Source organism: Eubalaena glacialis, chromosome 2, assembly GCF_028564815.1.
Source record: "Eubalaena glacialis isolate mEubGla1 chromosome 2, mEubGla1.1.hap2.+ XY, whole genome shotgun sequence".
Taxonomy (NCBI): domain Eukaryota; kingdom Metazoa; phylum Chordata; class Mammalia; order Artiodactyla; family Balaenidae; genus Eubalaena; species Eubalaena glacialis.
In genome coordinates, this window is record NC_083717.1 from 184,043,549 (window position 1) to 184,065,051 (window position 21,503).

The 21,503-nt window shown below is 39.5% G+C and overlaps 1 protein-coding gene across 1 annotated transcript in view; it reads left to right on the forward strand.

The window, feature by feature from the left end:
• Positions 1–21,133, forward strand: part of GOLGA5 (golgin A5) — a 36,647-nt gene extending 15,514 nt beyond the window's left edge. The window contains exons 7-13 of the mRNA XM_061182822.1: positions 4,299–4,469; positions 6,909–7,037; positions 10,008–10,106; positions 14,701–14,926; positions 17,155–17,260; positions 19,251–19,314; positions 20,652–21,133. Of these exons, the coding sequence (XP_061038805.1) occupies positions 4,299–4,469; positions 6,909–7,037; positions 10,008–10,106; positions 14,701–14,926; positions 17,155–17,260; positions 19,251–19,314; positions 20,652–20,732 (876 nt within the window). The 3' untranslated portion in view covers positions 20,733–21,133. The remainder of the gene's footprint in view (positions 1–4,298; positions 4,470–6,908; positions 7,038–10,007; positions 10,107–14,700; positions 14,927–17,154; positions 17,261–19,250; positions 19,315–20,651) is intronic.
• Positions 21,134–21,503: the final 370 nt, after the last annotated feature.

Below are 21,503 nucleotides of genomic sequence, written 5' to 3' on the forward strand. Positions count from 1 at the left end.
TCATTGATGTGCATTGACTCCATCTCCTTTCACCTCATTTAAGCCCTTTCTCCATAAGTCTGTCCTCTTTCTTGCATCATTGATGTGCATTGACTCCATCTCCTTTCACCTCATTTAAGCCCTTTCTCCATAAGTCTGTCCTCTTTCTTGCATCATTGATGTGCATTGATTCCATCTCCTTTCACCTCATTTAAGCCCTTTCTCCATAAGTCTGTCCTCTTTCTTGCATCATTGATGTGCATTGACTCCATCTCCTTTCACCTCATTTAAGCCCTTTCTCCATAAGTCTGTCCTCTTTCTTGCATCATTGATGTGCATTGATTCCATCTCCTTTCACCTCATTTAAGCCCTTTCTCCATAAGTCTGTCCTCTTTCTTGCATCATTGATGTGCATTGACTCCATCTCCTTTCACCTCATTTAAGCCCTTTCTCCATAAGTCTGTCCTCTTTCTTGCATCATTGATGTGCATTGACTCCATCTCCTTTCACCTCATTTAAGCCCTTTCTCCATAAGTCTGTCCTCTTTCTTGCATCATTGATGTGCATTGACTCCATCTCCTTTCACCTCATTTAAGCCCTTTCTCCATAAGTCTGTCCTCTTTCTTGCATCATTGATGTGCATTGACTCCATCTCCTTTCACCTCATTTAAGCCCTTTCTCCATAAGTCTGTCCTCTTTCTTGCATCATTGATGTGCATTGACTCCATCTCCTTTCACCTCATTTAAGCCCTTTCTCCATAAGTCTGTCCTCTTTCTTGCATCATTGATGTGCATTGACTCCATCTCCTTTCACCTCATTTAAGCCCTTTCTCCGTAAGTCAGTCCTCCTTCTTCCTCTGTGTCTTTCTCTCTGCTGCCTCCTTCTGGCTCAGCTTGCTCAACAGCACATGGTTACTTAGTGGAAGAACAAAGACCAGATCTTGAAACGCCTAACTGAGGAAAAAACATTGCTTTTGGCTCTTTTGACCACTTTGATCCATTTCCCTGTCCTTCTCCTTTCTTTTAGTGCCAGACGTGCGACATCTGCCAGACGTGTGATATCTGCTGTCTTCATTTTAGAACTGTTAACTTTAACTCTTTTATGTAATTTCAGTCCCCACTGCATTTCTGAAATTGTCTTCTCAAAAGTCTTTAGTGACCTAAATGCTTTCTGTCCTCTGACTAGTTTCCATCCACTTTGATTTTGGTAGAGCTTTTTGACCCTGTGAACCCTCCTACCTTCTTGAAAGTTGCCTTCTAATGTTGCTTGTACTGCCTTAGCTCTCTGTCTTCTCTTTACTGCTCTTTCTGTTGGGTCCTCTTCTTCTGTCCTTTTTTGTTATTCTTTTTTATTTTGCTTTGTCATATACTCTGCTTCTGTCACTTGATGTGACTTCAGCATGGCTCCAACTTCCCACCTGGTTTCTGAATGCCTGCCATGCTTCTCTATGTGGGATGTCCCAACCCCCAAATCAGCTTCCTCTCCATTCTCCTGTTTTCGTAAGTGATATTGCCACCTTCCTAGGCAGTGAAGCTTGAAACTGCAGTGTCATTTTGACTCCACCTTTTTCCTTTAGCACCTGCCTCCTATTGGCTATGAACACCTTTTTTATTCTACCTCCGTGAAATATCATATCCATCTCCTCTAAACTCTTCTTTCTAATTATTTGTGTTGTATCAGTGTAATTTGTTAATTCATCTAAGAGGTACTTAATTGAGCACCTAACTATTCACTAGGCACTTTGATAGGTGCTGAGGATACTGAGCTCAAAAGATGTGTCCTGTTTCTTAAGGGAGCATTCAGTTTAGTGGGACAACACTAAACTGAAGTGAGGCAATTGATAAAATGAAATTATTGACGCAGTACTATGGGAGCTTGAAAGAAGAAGTCCTTAAAACCTGCCTGGAGATGTCAGGGATCACTGGAGATGCTGTATGAAGAGGAACTTGAAGGATGAGTAGGAAGACTCATGATAGGGAGGAGATTTCAGATAGAACAGCCTGTGCCAGAGCAAAGCGGGCCTGAGGGAACATGGTGTATTTAGGAGACTGCAGCTAGTTCTCTGTTGCTAGAGCATCAAGTATTAGAGATTAAGAGATGAGAGAGAAAACTCAATGACAGCAGATGCCAGATTGTGGAAGGCCTTGCATACCATGCAGAGGAGTTTTGATTTTATCCTATAGGTGATGGTAGGGGGTGGGGAGGTTTCAGAGGATTTGAGCAGCATGATCAGATTTGGGTGTAAGAGCTGTGGCAGCCATGAAGAGGTCAGGGGAGTGTTGGATGTCTGTCTTGTTTATCGTTGAATCCCCAGCACAGTGCCTGGCCCTTAGTAGGTACTCAGTAAATTGTTGAATACATCAAAGGGATGAGGAGTGGGATGGTGAGATGTAGATGATAAAGAGGCTTTTATCAAAAATAATGGTAAGAAATTACGAGGACCTGATCTAAGTTTGTGGCAGTGAGGATGACAAACCAGGGACTGCTAGGAGAAATGTAGGAGGTAGAATATATGAGACTTGGAGATTTAGTTGGAAGAAGAGAGAAAAAGGTAAATGGAATCTAGGATGATTCCAGGTTTCTGGTTTGAGTGTACGAATGATGTTCCCGTGTACTACTGCAAAAGGGAAAAAAGGAAAGACAGCAGGTTAGGATTGAAGGAGATTATGATAAATTATGCTGAGTTTGCAAAATTGATGTGACATCGAGGTGAAAGTATCAGGAAGGCCATCAGAAATGTAGGCCTGAAGCTCAGTAGAGAGGTCTGCTCTTTAACCACATGGAGGTATGGATATATAAATATAGATGTAGATCTAATCATGTTTATTATAGAAAATTTGAAAAATACGTAAAAGCTTGAAGACATCATCCATAATTCTACCACATAAAAAGGAGAAACTATTTTTGATGGAAGAGAGTGACTTTCAAATATTTATGGTGAAGGAACCAATGGTCCTTTTTATTACTGGCCTAGGATTACAGCACTTTTTAAACTAGTCTTCCCATGTCAAATCTCTTCTTCCGACTTATCCTTTATACTAGGTGTCAGCAGACTTTTTCTGTAAGGGGCCAAATAATACCTGTTGTAGACTTTGAGGGCTGTATGTGATCTCCATCACATATTCTTTGTCTTTACTTTTTTTTTTTTTTTTTTTTTTTTTTGCGAGGACTTTCTCTAGTTGTGGCAAGTGGGGGCCACTCTTCATCACGGTGCGCGGGCCTCTCACCATCGCGGCCTCTCCCGTTGCGGAGCACAGGCTCCAGACGTGCAGGCTCAGTAGTTGTGGCTCACGGGCCTAGCCGCTCCGCGGCACGTGGGATCCTCCCAGACCAGGGCTCGAACCCGTGTCCCCTGCACCGGCAGGCAGACTCTCAACCACTGCGCCACCAGGGAAGCCCCTACTTCTTTATAATCCTTTGAAAATGTAAAAAACCATTCTTAGCTTAGTGAGCTATACAAACAAAGGCCAGAGGCCAGACCTGGCCCATCGACCATAGTTTGTGAGCTACCGCTTTAAACGTCTGCCAGAGTTACCCTCCTCAAACGCACCTCTGGTCATATCACTTCCTTATCCACTTCCTGGTAACTGGCTCTGGACTGCCCAGTACAATTCACACATTTTAGCCTGGTATCCGAAGCCCTCACACACTGGTCCTGACATTCTGTCTGAATGCATCCCAGGATACTCTTGGGCCCTTGTGCTTTTTCATTTTATGCTTTGTCCTCTGTTTTCTCTCCACCTTTTAAAATCTTAGCCATTTTCCAGGACCAGTATAAGAGCTATCCTTCAAGTAAAGCCTTCTGCTCCCCAGAAGTGTTTTTTTTTCTACTCAGAACTCTGCAGGTAATCTTACTATATAGCCTTCTCTCAGCTTGTGTTTATTGCCTTGTATCGGATATTTGTCACTTCCCTTTTAGTTTATAAGGCAGAGGGTACTATCTGGAGTGACATTGTCTTTATTACATAGGACGCTTAGAATAGTGCCAAACCCATTGTAGGTTCTCCATAAATATTTGTTGAGTGGAATGTGATCGTGGGGGGGGGTGGCGAAGTATAAGAAAGGATGAGAATAAAGTATGAGAAGAATCTTGTTAATAACAAGTTTTCAACAATAACATGGTCCTGGGGACTACAGTCCAAGAACACTGTACAGCAAAGCTCTGTTGCATTTTTATCCCTATGGATTTAACATTCTGTGGACTTTCTCTGGTGGAGAATATAATTGGAATATTCCCATAACAGTTTAATTGGTATATGGTAGATGATATTCAGTGTACAAGCTAATCTCTGCTTTGCTATTCTTTTTTTTATGATAGTCTAAAGAAAAATTGATTAACAGCTTAAAGGAAGGATCTGGTTTTGAAGGCCTAGATAGCAGTACTGCAAATAGCGTGGAACTAGAAGAACTTCGGCATGAGAAGGAGATGCAAAGGGAGGAAATACAGAAACTGATGGGTCAGGTACATCAGCTGAGATCTGAATTACAGGTAAGATACATTACCGTTCAGCTTCACAGACAGCCATTTACCCTCAGATATTAGTAGCTTGAGACATGATGGGTTCTGTATTTTGGGGGAAGGGTATTGGTGAAATAATGTGTGAAACTTTGGGAATATTAGTTACCATATAGAAGTGAATCTAAAGCAATAGGTTTCTTGTCCATTGATTGACTTAAAGTTACAGGAATAAGAAAGATAGGTAACCAGATTCATTCATTCAGCAGATACTTACCAGGTATTTGCCATGTGCCAGGCATCTTCTAGGCTTAGAGCTATAACAGAGAACCAGACAATCTTCATATTTATGGACCTAACATTCTAATTGTTAAAAACGAATTAGATTTGGGCTTGTTTCTAAAACTAGAGTGTTGTCGAATATTAGAATGGGCTTAGGGATGATCTTTTATAGTTTCATGCGTAATCTTATAATTTATAGTTTGTGTAATTAATATATTTAATCTAAAGGTAAAATTGGGCCACTTATTTATCTTAAACATGGGGTCTTTGACATAGGAGGGGTCTCTGAGGATGGGAAAGATAAAAGTGTGGGGTAATGAGCCTTCTGTTCTTAAAAAAGAAAAACAAAAACAAACCAACTTTCTGCCAAGAGTACTTATCCATGCATTGACTTAGGAAATTATTGATTTGTAAGATGTACATGAACAACAGTGGCAAGTGTGGAAGTTATGAGAATGGGCTGGCTTGTCTGGGGCATGGGTTTGACTGTCAGATCTAGATGCAGATCCTGTATCCTGGCTTTGGCACTTAGTAGATGTGTTACCTTACACCAGGTACCACATCTCACTGAGCCTTAGTTTTCTCATCTGTAGGTTGCAGATGAGAACAAGGTTCTCTTGAGAATAAGGTATACTATGTATAAAGGGCCTAGCATTGTTCCTGACACATAATAGTCTCAGTAAATAGTAGCTGCTATTATTTCTGGGGTTTTTTCTTACTGTCCGTTAAAGTGTAGGATCTTTTTTCTCTAAATAATTTTGAATTCCAAAGACTTCAGTCCCATGAATTTGAAATTGAATAAATGCTAAACTTTTTCATACCTATTCCATGTCTTTTGGGTGAGATTATGAAAAATATGATTTGTTTTACTTTAATATCTCATCCCTACCCCAGCATCATTGATGACATTGACACATTTTCCTATCCTTTCTCAAGAAGTTTATGAAATTGATAATAAGGACTGTAGGATTAGGGCTGGCAAAATGGAAGAATTGTTAATTATAGCAGCTGTCATTTGCTGAGCACTTCATGTGCCAAGCGCTGCACAAAGCCCTCGACATATGTCCTTTCATTTATTCCTTACCAGAACCCCGTGAGGGAGATGATGCATTCTCATTTTACAGTTTGAAGAAATTTAGGTGCAGAGAAGGAAAGTAACTTGCCATGACTCGTAAAGTAGCAGAGCCAGGATTAGAACCCAGTCTGTCTGATTCCAGGACATGTATCCTTAACCACTGCGCTTACTGCCTATCTCTTGAGAATTCATCGGATTTAGTCAAATTGATAACAAAGATTAGTCTACTTTCTACGCACCCTGAAAATGGTAGGGAAAAATAATTTAACTTATTGCTGTTTTCCACTAAGTCCACAAAGTCGTGTGAATTTAGGGTATTTTAATGTGATTATCTGGGAGTATCATTAATCTATCAGTTCTTTCAAACAATATGCGAAGTGCCAGAATTTGTGGAGATGAGTATATAACACAATGTACCAAAAGATAAAAAGCAAAGTTAAGATGCCAGTTTTTGTTTCATGTAGTACTGTATGAATGGACTTGTGCTTATTAACCCATAGAGGGAAAATATAGAAACCTAGAGCAATGTTCTTTGCCACTAGTGGATTTCACAGATATCTAGAAGCTGGTTTTTGAGTTTGAAGAAGTGAGAATAGTGACACCAAGTGAAGAAGTTAGAGTGAGAAATATGGGAAGATGTGAAAACAGATAATAGTAATAGAGCTAAAAAAGAAATATACTAACCTCAGGTGATAAGAGAGAAAAGTTATTTTTACTGTATGTTACTGTACGTTGATACCCACACATGTACAAAAACTAATTATAACCTGCAATTTCAGGGGACTAAGGCAGTGAAATCCTTTTTGATGTTACATTTCTATTCTTGAAATTGTTGCTTTTGAATAGAGAGATACGTCTCCCAGTGAGCCGCTGTCTGCTCGTCCGCATTAAACCAAATGGTTTCTGCTGCAGCATCCTGTTCATTTCTCTCACCATTTGCCGTGTTACGTAATGAAGTGCCAGTTTTTGTGCTCCTTTTAGTCTGCGTCTGTGTCTCATTCATCTTTATCCCTCCAGTGCCTGCTGAGCCCTGTTCACAGCACATGATGATCACTCAGTAAATATTGAACTGAACAGTTGATTATTGCTTTCACATGTACAGTTCATCTTTTTAGGATATGGAGGCTCAGCAGGTTAGTGAAGCGGAATCAGCAAGAGAACAATTACAGGATCTGCAAGACCAAATAGCTGCACAAAAAGCAGCTAAACAGGAACTAGAGGCCGAATTGGACCGACAGAAGCAGGTAAGGATTTTAGATTGATGATTACCTAGGAAGACTGTCCCCTAGCGGTCATATGAGGAGACTTCTAGTAAAGCAGCGTACTGAAATTCTTAGAGGATGAGCTCAGAGGTCCCTCCTACCTTATTACTAACCCACCCTCCTCGTTGTTTGTTTGTTTTAACAGGTGAAAAATCGCGACACAAAATGATTTTGAGACTTGCTTAATATCACATGGCTAATTAGAGAATAGAATAGAATCCAGGATTCCTGTCCCAGAGCCCAGAATTCTTTCTACTGCTCTGTCTGTATTTTGTTGTATCTCCTTGTCAGAGTATGTATGTTAGAACACTTGAAAACATCAGTTGATTTTTGTATTTTATCAGATTTTTACCTTCTAGAAACAGTAGTAACTTTTATTTAATAGAAATATAAATACAACATTAGTGCCATAATAGACTGCTTTTTCTGTTTTGAGAAAAAGTGCTTATAACAGACTTTACTTACAAATCATGTTTAAAATTATATTTCATTATTCAATTAGCAGTTGTCTGCTCTCCAAGCCAAATTATTTTACTTTAATGTACTTATATGATAGTTTCAGTACTAACGCAGTTAAATATGTTTACAGTCACATTTTCACAATAGGAATCTATATTTAATATTCGTAACATCTATAATTTACTGAGTAACAAGATTGTTATAGGTACTTCGCATACATTATCTTATTTCATCTTCACAATAAAATCACTATTCTCTTCATTTTACAAAAGGGAAAGAAAGCTTTGTATATTTCTCAGTGCATCACTTATAACGTTTCCAGCTTTGCATATTTATATTCTTTAAAGATTTTTTTCATTAGGATTTATCATTTCTGAAACTGGTTCTGTTTTCAGGGAAGTGTTTGTTTTTATTATGACAGTGATTTCCTGAGTAGTAAGAGAAAAATTCACCGAGTAACAACCTGTAGGGTACATCATAGGCTATCTTAGATAATTTGGTTGTAAGATTAGCTCTCCTTTCAGAAATTGCATTTTAATTTATTTAAGGAGCTAGTATATATTAAAAGGCAAGAATTTGATGTTCTTGATGTTTAGTGAGATAACTTTCATTTTATTATGGCTGATGGTTTTACACATCCACTTGCAGTGCCCTTTTCTAAAATGAGGGAGTTAAGTAGAGGAAAGTGGAGCTGAATGTAGCTCTAGGCTATTTATTTAGTAATCAGATGTTCTGGATGGGAAGTACTTAATCTTGGGATTAAATAGTCCTTTAAGTAATATAAGTAAATTTCAGCCTTAAATTTTATGCTAGCCTAGAGCTTAAAAGAAACTGGGCAGGGGCTTCCCTGGTGGCGCAGTGGCTGAGAATCTGCCTGCCAGTGCAGGGGACACGGGTTCGAGCCCTGGTCTGGGAGGATCCCACATGCCGCGGAGCAACTAGGCCCGTGAGCCACAATTACTGAGCCTGCGCATCTGGAGCCTGTGCTCCGCAACAGGAGAGGCCGCGATAATGAGAGGCCCGCGCACCGCGATGCAAAGTGGCCCCCGCTTGCCACAACTAGAGAAAGCCCTCGCACAGAAACGAAGACCCAACACAGCCGTAAATAAATAAATTAATTAAATAAATAAACCCAAAGTTTAAAAAAAAAAAAAAAGTAAGCTGAAATATTTAGTTTAAAAAAAAAAAAAAAGAAACTGGGCAAACCTTCTTGTAAATTATGATTCCCCTACCTAACCTAATTACCTTCCTCATTTTCTCTTTTCTCACTTACCTCAGTTTTTTTAGTCTGTGAAGTGAGCAGGTTGAGCTAAATGTCTAAAGTAGTCTCTAGCAGTTTGATTCCATATCACGTTACTTCTTCATACAGCTCCCTTTACTTTGCACCGTTAAGCATAATGCTTTTGAAGGTACTTAGTTAATGATTTACTCTTTCTTCCCTGGCATTGCTTTACTCTTTAATTCTGACCTGACTCTTACTGATCCTGTCCATTGTACAAACTAGTTAGGTGCAGTTGTTAGTGAATTTGGAGGTATTTCTTTTTTTCCTCTCTCTGTGTTTTATCAGTGATGGAGCAAAACAGGTGCAAGATATAGCCTGATAAAAATAAGCCCGTGAAAAGCTGCCCATAATCATCAGGGAAATGCAAATTGAAACCACAGTGAGATATCACTACATGCCCACTATAATAGCCACACTTACAGAGACTGACAGTACCAAATGTTGGAAAGGATGTGGAAGAACTGGAACTCGCTCATATTCCTGTAGGAATGCAAAATGGTACAGGTATTTTGAAAACCATTCAGAAAACAGTTTGGCAGGTTTTCTTCCTTTATGCTAGGCATACACTTATCATATGATCCAGCAGTTCTGTTCCTACATTTTTCTACCCAAGAAAAATGAAAACATATGACCAGTAAAGACTTGTGCTTTGGGACTTCCCTGGTGGCACAATGGTTAAGAATCCACCTGCCAGTGCAGGGGACTCGGGTTCAAGCCCTGGTCCGGGAAGATCCCACATGCTGCAGAGCAGCTAAGCCTGTGCGCCACAACTACTGAGCCTGAGCTCTAGAGCCCGTGAGCCACAACTACTGAAGCCCACGCACCTAGAACCCGTGCTCTGCAACAAGAAAAGCCACTGCAATGAGAAGCCCACACACCGCAACGAAGAGTAGCCCCCCTCGCCGCCACTAGAGAAAAGCCCGCACGCAGCAATGAAGACCCAATGCAGCCAAAAAATAAATAGATAAATAAATAAATTTATTTTAAAAAAAAAAGACTTGTGCTTAGATAGTCATCATATACAAATTGATACATCATGCTGAAGTATTAACTTTTCATCAGATCCCTTGAAGTCTGTTCATTTACTCATTCAGTATATACGCAGCACATATTGATCAAGTGCCTACCTTGTGTCAGGCATTGTTTCAGGTACTGGAGATGACATAGGGAGCACTAACTTAACTTTTGTTTATTTGTGCCTCACTTTGTAGGAATTCCACTACATGGAAGAAGATCTGTATCGAACAAAGAACACATTGCAAAGCAGAATTAAAGATCGAGAAGATGAAATTCAAAAACTTAGGAATCAGGTATGAAGCAGCATTCGCAACTTGGGCAAAGATACCATTGTAAAACTACATTTTTTTTAGAGATACAGTAAGACTTTCTTTTCCCATATTTTCACCTGAATCCTATTGTTGGAGTAGTGAGGTAAGTTATTTTCAATGTGATATAGAATTTTCATCAAATGCCATTTGAGTCTGCATTTGCTGTATTCTAGGGCTTGCTTCTTATACAGGTATCTTGTAACCAGTCACCCAAGGAGATGTGAGTTACTCCAGAATTTCATACCATCTAACTTCAGTGGTAGTTTTGCTGATTGCCAGTTTTATAATTGTGTTTTCCTAAGAAAAATCCAACGATACATTTTCTTATTAATAGATCTTTCATTAGAGTCACTAAGACCTTTTTATAACTGAAAATTTGAAACAGAGAAAATAACATGTGCCTACCACTCAGATCTGCCAGTCTTTATCATTAACTGACAAAATCGTGCATTCACTTACCCTGTCATTATACACTGTCCTTTCCTCTCTTATATTCACATGATTGACTTAATAAATAATGAACTTATTGATCATTTAAATAATTTGCATAAAGATTGACTAGTTCGTTTTTCAGTTAGGTGATGACTTTGAACATGAAAAGTCAAATAATTTAATTTTTTTAAGTTCTTAGACTTCTTAGTAGTCCATAATTTAAAATGTTTAAAAACTTTAAATCTTTATAAGAGTTGGGGACAGCTAACTGATTTTGAGTGTTCCCTTCTCCTTCCCTTTCCTACATTTGTGAAATGATTACAAATGGTAAGATGACTTGCTAACAGAAAATTAAAGAACAGAAAGGAGCATAAACCACCAATCAGTTTAATGCTTAGGTAAACATTCCAATATTTTAAAAATATTTATTGAGTACGTACTATGTCTAAGATATTGTGGTATTTTTGTTAATCAAGAATTAACCATAGGAGGTTATCTCTTAAAGATTTTTCATCTAAGTAAGAAGGAAGTTGTACTATTTAAAAAGATATCAACCCCTTAATACACTGCAAACAAAACAAAACAAAACCCCACTCAATCAGTGAGTTAAGATATATACTGAATGAACAATAAAAAATGCTGTTTCTGCTTATCTTATTACCTTTGGGCCTCCTTGGAGAAAAATTTCTTGGTTAAAAAATTACATTGCATGGGAGTTCCCTGGTGGTCCAGTGGTTAGGAGTCTGCCTTCCAGTGCAGGGGATGTGGGTTCGATCCCTGGCCGGGGAACTAGGATCCCACTTGCTGCGGGGCAACTGGTCCCGTGTGCTGCAACTGGTGAGCCTGCGTGCTCTAGAGTCTGCACACCACAAACTAGAGAGAAGCCTGTGCACCACAACGAAGAGCCCGCTTGCCACAACGAAAGATCCCACGTGCCACAAAGACACAACACAGCCAAATAAATTAAAAAAAAAAAAATTACATTGCAGTTTGACTATTTTTTCATTCTTTAAAAACTATTTTATGGGACTAGATAAAAACTTGTGGAAAAAAATGAACCTTGATCTTTATCCCCTAATTAGACTTGTAAAATTAACAAAAATTGATTTGGAATGAAGCTAGGCGTAAGCTACAAAGCTCCCACAAGAAAGTATAGGGAAATCTTTTGCAATTTGAGAGAAGACAGATTTCTTAGGACACAAAAAGCACTAACCATAGACGGAAAAAGTGATAAAATTGGACTTCATCAAAATTAAAAATTTTTGCTCGTCAAAAGACTCCATTACAAAAATGAAAAGAGGTCAGCAACAGACTGGGAGGAGCTATTTACAATAAATATAGCTGACAGAGGATTTGTAACCAGGATAAGAACTCTTACTAAAAATAGAGATGCACAACTAATTTTTTTTTTTAATGGACAAAAGACTTGGGTAGACAGTTCACAAAAGAAGATTATGAATAGCCAAATAAGCACATGAATAGGTGCTCAAAATCATTAGTCATCAGGGAAATGCAAATTAAAACCTCAGGGAGATACAGCACTCCACACCCACTAGACTGGCAGAAAGTGAAAAGATTGGCAATACCACGTGTTGAGGATGTGGTGCAGTTGGAACTGTCATACTCTGCTGGTGGAAGGGTACAGTAGTACAGCCACTTTGGAAAACTGGTTTCTGATAAGGTTAACAACATACATCTAACCTATAACCTCAGATATTTACTCAGTATAAGTGAAGCCATATGTCCACAAAAAGACTTGTACAGGAATATTTGTAGTGGCTTTGTTCATAAATAGCCCAAACTGGAAACAACTGAAATGTCTGTCAACAAGGACGTGGGGGCTTCCCTGGTGGCGCACTGGTTAAGAATCCACCTGCCAATGCAGGGGACATGGGTTCGAGCCCTGGCCCGGGAGGATCCCACATGCCGCAGAGCAGCTAAGCCCGTGTGCCACAACTACTGAGCCTGCATGCCACAACTACTGAAGCCCGCGTGCCTAGAGCCCATGCTCCGCAATAAGAGAAGCCACCGCAATGAGAAACCCACGCACAACAAAGAGTAGCCCCCGCTTGCCACAACTAGAGAAAGCCCGTGCAGCAACAAAGACCCAACGCAGCCAAAAATTAATTAATTTTTTTAAAAAAGTACATGGATAAACACATTGCATACTACTCAGCGATAAAAAGAAACAAACTACTGATACAACAACATGGATAAATCTTTTTATTTTTTATTTTTTTAGTTTTTTAAAAAATAAATTTATTTTATTTTTGGCTGCGTTGGGTCTTTGTTGCTGCATGTGGGCTTTTCTCTAGCTGCGGCGAGCGGGGGCTACTCTTCGTTGCAGTGCGCGGGCTTCTCTTTGCGGTGGCTTCTCTTGTTGTGGAGCATGGGCTCTAGGCGCGCGGGCTTCAGTAGTTGTGGTGCGCAGGGTCAGTAGTTGCGGCTCGCAGGCTCTAGAGCGCAGGCTCAGTAGTTGTGGTGCTCGGGCTTAGTTGCTCCGCGGCATGTGGGATCTTCCTGGGCTCGAACCCATGTCTCCTGCATTGGCAGGCGGATTCTTAACCACTGCGCCACCAGAGAAGCCCCGGATAAATCTTTTTAAAAAGCCACACACAAAACTGATCATACCGTATGATTCCATTTATAGGAAATTCAAGAAAAGGCAAAACTGAATTCTGGTTATAGAAAGCAGAGCAGTGTTGTCTGGGAGTGATGGAAATATTCTATGTTTTGATCTGGGTGTTGGTTGCACAGTTAATACGTTTGTCGAAACTCATTTTATACTTAAGATCTGGGTATTTCACTGAATGTAAATTTTACCTCAACTAAAAAATATTGAAGTGTGGAGTAAGTAGATTGGGGATCACAGTACAATCTTAAAATTGAGCATTCCTTTTTAATAGTAAGTAAATCTTAGTTTATACTCAGTATAATTCCATTTCGTAGTTACTTGTTGTAGACCTAGCCCTGCAATTAATTTGTGGGAGTGCTGTAAGCGGTTTAGAAGGAAGGAAGCTTGATGGATGGTAACTAGACTTATTGTGTTGATCATTTCACAGTGTATACAAATTTCAAATCATTAAGTTGTATACCTGAAACTAAAAGTCAGCTATACCTCAGTGTAGTTTGTAGTTTGCCTAGGCTGTAGCTAAGAAGTGGCAGAGCTGGGGTTTTCAACTTAGATCAGTCTCTCAGCCTCTTTTCCAGACTGTGTTGATGCAGACAGTGATTCTTGCCCTCACAGAGCTGACTGGCAGTTTCATTGAGGAGGCAAAATTGTTACCATAGTGAAGATAAATGCCAAGAGAGTCAGCGGGAGTCTAAAAGAAGGCTGAGATCAGCTCGGGCTGGAGTAGTTGGAAAGGGCTTCAAGGAAGAGGCTTTGAAGGGAGGCAAAGCCTGGAGAAGAGAAGGGGACTGGGTTTGCCCAAAAGGGAAAATTTGAACAGCAGAGCAGAGGCCAAATGGGAGCAGAGGAAGATGATACAGATGAGAGCAAATAGAAGATGGAATGAAGTTATTAAGGAGCAACTGTCAGCCAGACCCTACTAGGAAAATTCTCCTTTCATATCCCAAAGTACCATGTGCAAAAGGCACTGTTATCCTCACAGATGAGGAAACAGATTCGGGGAAGTGTAGCAACTTGTCCAAGGTCAGGTAGCTAGGAAATTGCAGCACAGAGATTGTGGTTTTTGCACTGCACCACAATTGTTGACTTATGGAGGGTTTTGAATCCAGGTTGAGAAGCTTGAACTGTGTCCCATGTACCAGTGCTTTCAAATGTTTTTGACTGTGATGACATAGCAAGAAATAAAATTTAAATCACATCTCTATACTCACACACACTTACACGTATAAAACCAAAACAGAAGTTTCACAAAAGAATACTCTCACACACTATATGCTGTGCCCTCTATGTACTATTCTGTTCTGTTTTTTTAAATGGCAACTGTGACCCACCAAATTGATTTCATGGCCCACTAATAGAGTTTGAAAATCGCTTCTGTAGATGGTGAAAGAACCGTAGAGTTTTGAGAAATCACTTAATGCCACGGTTTACCTGTGGGAATGTAGTAACGTGGTTTCTGTGTTGTATGCCTTTCGTTTTATGTAGTAATCTTATGAATACTTTGCCTTTCAGCTTACGAATAAAACTTTAAGCAATAGCAGTCAGTCTGAGTTAGAAAATCGACTCCATCAGCTGACAGAGACTCTCATCCAGAAGCAGACCATGCTGGAGAGTCTCAGCACAGAGAAGAACTCTCTGGTCTTCCAGCTGGAGCGCCTTGAGCAGCAAATGAACTCCGCCGCTGGAAGCAGTAGTAATGGGTCTTCTATTAACATGTCTGGAGTTGACAGTGGCGAAGGTAAAAAAAAAAAAAAGGAATCTCAGAAGAATATTTCATTGCCTTAATTTTCAATGTTGCTAATTCAAACATGATTTGAAAAGTTACAGAAAGACCATTTTTGTTTAAAAAGAAGCTTTATCTAACAAAGCACCCACTTTTCTCAAGGCCTGGGCTATGCACTGTTTGATATGATCATTAATGAACTGGACAATGGGCTGATTACTATCTCTCACTGATTCCGAACCTGGAGGAGAAGGCCCAGGACACTTAACAGGGTGGTGAGGACAAATAATTCAGCTGAGAGGGGCTTTCAGGAATCTTAAAGTAAGACTTGCTTTAATAACCATAATTATGAATATTAAAGTTAATACATAGTCACGTGAGTATATCCGTACTCTATAATTTTAATGGAGAAATGTATAGATTCTCAAAATACATGATCAAGAAGAATGTTGAAGATTTTAGCATAAGTTTCAACAGATCAGGTTTTTAGTCTTAGAACTTCATAACTACTTTGACTACGAAGTAGTCATTCAACAAATCTTAGTTCTTTGGCTTTAAATTTTTAAAACTTTTTTTCAAATAACATGTTATTTTATATATATTTTTTAATAAGACAGGCTCACTATAAAAAGAAATGCCAAAAAAAGGAAATTAAAATCACCTGATAATCTATTGCCCTCAGATAACATTTTGGAACATCTTTGTCCAGACTTTTTTCCTACATATGTTTGCAGTACTTGCTTTATTGATTTTAAATTTTTTTCATATAAATATATTTTAGTAATATATTTCATACAATAATGTATATATTGCTTTATAGAAATTTATCACATGAAAATACTGTAATTTGTTTAATCAGTTCCTTATTGTTGGAGATTGATACATGATCAGAAATGGAATTGTTGGGTCAATAAGTACACACATTTAAAGGCTTTTGATTCTTGTTCCCGAAATCAGCAAATAATTATTAAGTGTCCACTCAGTATCAGGTGCTGTTGCAGAGATACAGTGGTCAACAAAAGAGGCCAGACTCTCTGCCCCATAGATCTCACATTCTGGTGTCGTGGGGGAATACAGGGGAGGAGACAGGCAGTAAACAAGTGGTATGAGCTGGAGATATGTGCTACAGAGGGAAATGGAGCAGAGAAAGACGTGCAGGGTGCCACATGTGGGGAGGGGATAGTAATTTAAACAGGGTAGTCAAGGAAGACCTCGTTGAAAAGGTGGCATTTTATTAACGTCCCAAAGGAAGTCAGGTAGTAGACTATGAAGAGATCTACAGAAAAAGTGTTCCAAGCAGAGAGAAGTGCAAAGGCCCTGAGGCAGGAGTATAGCTGGCATATTGCAGGAGACCAGTGCAGCTGGAGTAGACTGAATGAGGGGCCAGAACTTGGAGGAGGCTGTTTAGGTCTGTATAAGGACTTTTACTCTGAATGAAGTCGGAAGCCATAGAAGGGTCTTGAGAGGGGTGACTGAGCTGACCTGTATATTTTAACAAGATGCCTCTGGCTGCTGTGTCAAGAGTAGACTGCAGAGAGCTAAGCACTGAGGCAGGGAGACCAGGGAGGGGCATGGTATTAACCCATGTAAGACATGCTGGTGACTCAGACCAGAGTGGGGATGGAGGGGGTGGGTTCAGGATTTATTTTAAAGGAAAGCAGATGGAATTTGCGGGCAGATCAGATGTGGAGTTTGAGAGAAAGGAGTTAAAGGTTTTGGAAAAGTGGAGTCGTGTATTGAGATGGGGAAAACTGCAGGAAGAGAAGGTGGGCAGCAAGGGCAGGCAATCAGGATAACAGTGTGCGGCGTGCTAAGTTGAGATGTCTACTAGACACCCAGATGGAAATGAAAGGGTGATCGGCCGAGCCTGGAGTTGGAGGCGGACTGGGCTGGAGATGCGAATTCGGGAGTTACCAGCTTTGTAGAAAGGGTGTGCGGCCTCACTCCTGCTGGCCCAGGAAGAAAGTGCCCATTAATGCTGCCTCTCACCAATACTTGGTAAACTCTGATTTTTGCTAATTTCATGGGAAAATAATTTTCTTAATTTTTAAATTTTGATTTTTGCGGGTATGGAAGTTTACATATTTAAACTGTCTTTTTTAAATGTTTTCACCTTTGGTTATTGCTTAAAAGTTGACCTTGAGAATTTCTTCCATATGTAACAAGGTATATTCAACTATAATTTTGTTAGAAAGTTGACTTTGGTGTCTGTACGTTAATTACTTATTTTCTTGTTTAAACAGGCACACGTCTGCGAAACGTTCCTGTTCTTTTTAATGACACAGAAACTAATCTGGCAGGAATGTATGGAAAAGTCCGCAAAGCTGCTAGTTCAATTGACCAGTTTAGGTAAGCAGTGCCAGCACCAATGAGTGATGGACCATATTTTTGTAACATTCTCCAGTGATTTCAGTCATAGTGAGTCCTGTCCAGCGGAGCTGATATTGATTGATTGATTGACTGCGCCATGCGGCTTGCGGGATTAGTTTCCTCACTAGGGATTGAACTGGGCCCCTTGCAGTAGAAGCGCGGAGTCCTAACCACTGGGCCACCAGGGAATTCCCAAGCTGATTTTTTTTAAAAATACTTATTTATTGGGCTTCCCTGGTGGCTCAGTGGTTGAGAATCTGCCTGCCAATGCAGGGGACACGGGTTCGAGCCCTGGTCTGGGAAGATCCCACATGCCGCGGAGCACCTGGGCCCGTGAGCCACAACTACTGAGCCTGCGCATCTGGAGCCTGTGCTCCGCAACAAGAGAGGCCGCGACAGTGAGGCCCGCGCACCGCGATGAAGAGTGGCCCCCGCTCGCCGCAACTAGAGAAAGCCCTCACACAGAAACGAAGACCCAACACAGCCAAAAATAAATAAATTTAAAAAAACAAACAAACCAAAAAAAACTTATTTATTTATTTGGCTGCACCAGGTCTTAGTTGTGGCACGCGGGATCTTCGTTGCAGCATACGGGATGTTTAGTTGCAGCACGTGGGATCTTTTTTAGTTGTGGCATGCAGGATCTAGTTCCCTGACCAGGGATTAAACCCGGGCCCTCTGCCTTGGGAGCACGGAGTCTTAACCACTGGCCCGCCAGGGAAGTCCCCCGAGCTGATATTTCGGTGTCATGAAATTGCTTTAAGAGGTCTGCCAGTGCCTGTATTTTGTTGAAGGTGTTTAACTCTGATCATTTCTCTTCTTTCTATAATAAACTCTGTTTGAAAACTCATTAAATTTCATTGAGAAAGCCTCTATTATTAAATGCATCCATTTGAATGTCTTATCTCCTTACTTCATCATATGATTAGAATAAAAGATGCCACTATATATAAATGAATAGTACTTATTTTCATATATATTTTATATATATGTTATATATATTTATAAATAAAACTTTTTATACTAGTAGTCATCCACCTTATAAAGAAAATGTTTTACCAGTATATGTATATAGCCTTGATAAAGTTCATATCTAAATAACCTACTAAACTCTCTTGCCTTTTAGTTTTTATAATTAAACATAGTTTAGATGAATTGTTGCCTAACAGAGCAATCTTTTCTTACCTTTTTGTGTCAGAATAGAGCTATGGTATTAAAAATGAGGATGATTTACTAATTTGGATTCCTGAAGCCATGAGCCTTGGATGCCATAGTCACTATCTCCACATTATTGAGCACATCTATTTCAACTATTAATTTATTCAATATACATATTAATATTTAGAGAGCATATATGCAAGGCAAGGCATTGTGCTAGGGATAATGAAAGAAGCAGAAGGGCATAGAAGAAAGGTGTATCTGTACATGTATCCGTCTTAGGGAAAAAATGTTGCAGAAAGGCATAGTAATAGGTCTGGACATCGTAATGCTTCCCACTCTTACTTAAAGTGTTTACTTGAGTTTCTGTAGTTGGGAGCCTTTTAGAAGTATGTGTCCATGCTAAAGCTCCCAGATTAGCTATTTACAGGTTCATTCCAACTAGACTCTTTTTTCCTATTCATGTGTTCACACTTGCCTTTGGTTCCTAAAAGAAAAATGATTGCTAGAGGGACCAAGTTTGCCTTCTACAGTTGTAGCTGAAGAATTAAGAGGAATAGCTTGTGCTAAAAGCTTAACAGTCAATCCCCAAATAATGATAAAATTATTTGTTCACTGCTGTGATATTTTATATGGTTATTTCAAGTAATCATTTTACAATCTACTATAAAACAGAAATAATCTGTCTTTTGTGGTAGCCACATAAATAGTTTAAATGAGTGAAGTCTTAAAAAACATGATGAGATATTACCACAGGAACATGTTTTGAGTGTAACTCTCTCCTCTCTCTCCACCCCTACCACTTGCACAGTATCCGTCTGGGAATTTTTCTCCGAAGATACCCCATAGCACGAGTTTTTGTAATTATATATATGGTAAGTAAACTTGTTTGCAAAAACAGTGCTGCATTTGATTTTTAACTAGTTTTTTTCAGCGGCTGATCTTTTTGACTAAACTTTTAGCAATCAATTTTTAAAGAGAATAGAACTCATTTTTGGTAATTAAGATTTTTTTTCTTAAAGTATGCAAGTAATGTTGATCATTCATTATGTCTAAAAAATAAGTTGCTTGAAGGCTTTTCCGACAATAAAACTAACTGTAGTGCAGTTTAATGATTACCTTTATTTCTAAGCCCCTCCAGTGATACAATACAAAACAATTGATTTTATTGTTATCTTGAAGTAAAGTTTAATTATTTCCATGTGTTTTGCTTTATTTCCTAAAGGGATCTCAAAGTTGATGTATTTTCTTTCTTAGATTTCTTAGCTCTAATAAAATGGTTACCATAGTTTGGGATGCCGTGTCATATCTTCTGTGAGCCTAAAAAGCCCACTGACTGTTCTGAGTGGGGATGTCTAAAAGTAGTTGAACTGAATTAAGACGGGCAGTTTTCTTGAGAAGAAATAAAAGCATACTTAGAAATTTCCTTGTGAGCCACTAGAGGGAAGAGTTACTCCTTTAAACAAAAAGGTTTTAAGATGAGGGGGATGGGGAGAGCGAAAGAAAAAAAATTGAATGGCATCGGAAAGGATTCAGAACATGCCCACATCTGGGTGGGGAGATTATGCGGAGCACAGGCACCCTCTGTGAGCATGAGATGCGATGTTGCACTTCTCGTGTGCAAGGCACTTCGTGATGGAACCTCATCATGTCAGCACCACCATGCGGGAGTTAGTGGAAATGTATCACTGCAGGTCCTTGCTCTGGACCCTAAGTCGATCTCTGAAACCTGACACATTATTCCTGTCAAGAATGTCTTCCCATCTCCTCTTCACCAAATCATGGCTAAACCCTCTTTCAAAACACCAACCACAACTCTGTTCTAACAAGCCTTTCCAGCCAACTTCATGTATACCTAGCAGTTTTAATCAGGCCATCTACTCTGCATTGTAATCCCCTGATGGGTAAGTTATGTGTACGTGTGCATGTTTTGAATGTGTTCAAGACTTTGCTCCTCTCAACTGAGAATGTTGTAGGTATTGTAGCTCTTTATTACCTTCCATTGCACTTTTTAGCTCATTTGACTATACAGTTGTTTCTTCCTTGTTTATCCAGTAAACCCGTACTGCGCGCCTGCACTGTTGCAGACACACTAGCCACAGGAATACAGAGACAAACGGGACGTAGCTCCTGCCCTCAGTGCACTGCACAGTGGGCCTTTAGGGAGGATTGATTTATTGGCTAATCCATAAATTGTTTTTTCTTTCTTCAGGCTTTGCTTCACCTCTGGGTCATGATTGTTCTGTTGACTTACACACCAGAAATGCACCATGACCAACCACATGGCAAATGAACTGAGCCTGGTTGTTTTGGTGATTGGTCGTCTCTCTCCAGTTTTGGGGTCTGCAGAAGGGTCACTTGCCTGAAATTCCTGAGAAGGGTACACAAGATTATTTTATCACTACAAGCTTTTAACTTTTTAAGTTATTATACAAGTACTCTGCTACCGAAATCTTCCTCTGATTTCCTTCAAATGGTAAGAGTTTCTAAAAACAAAAATAATCTAACGAGCTCAGCTCTTGCTTTTTCTGAGGTCAGGGGCTCAGTGTATATATGCATACACACGGAGATGCTGGGGGTGTCTGCCTCTGTACAGACCATCCTGTATTTTAGGTGACACTCATTATGGGTTATAATCAGGGAAACTAATTGTATTTAGTGATATAAATAAAATGTTTTCTTTTTGATAATTCAGTCTGCTTTGTATTTTCATATATTTAACTTTGCAAATGTAGATTTACTTTTTACATTGTTAAACGCTTGATTGGTATAAATCTTTCTGTAAGTATGTAAGTAATATTTACTGTGCATTTTTCTTTTAAAAATAATAATTTTTCACTCCCATTTAAACAAGACCTTTCCAGATCGGCATTCACGAGCAGAGCCAGAAATCAGAGCTGATGCCACTTGTAATTGCATTAGTGGTGTGTGCGCTTCTTTTCCTCCCCCTCCCCACCCCATGTGCTGTCTTCCTTTGATTCTTATTTGTTCATCCATTGTCTTCCTTCACCTCTTTTCCTTTTCTCTAGCCTATACCTTGGGTGGGCTCAGGACATCCATAGCC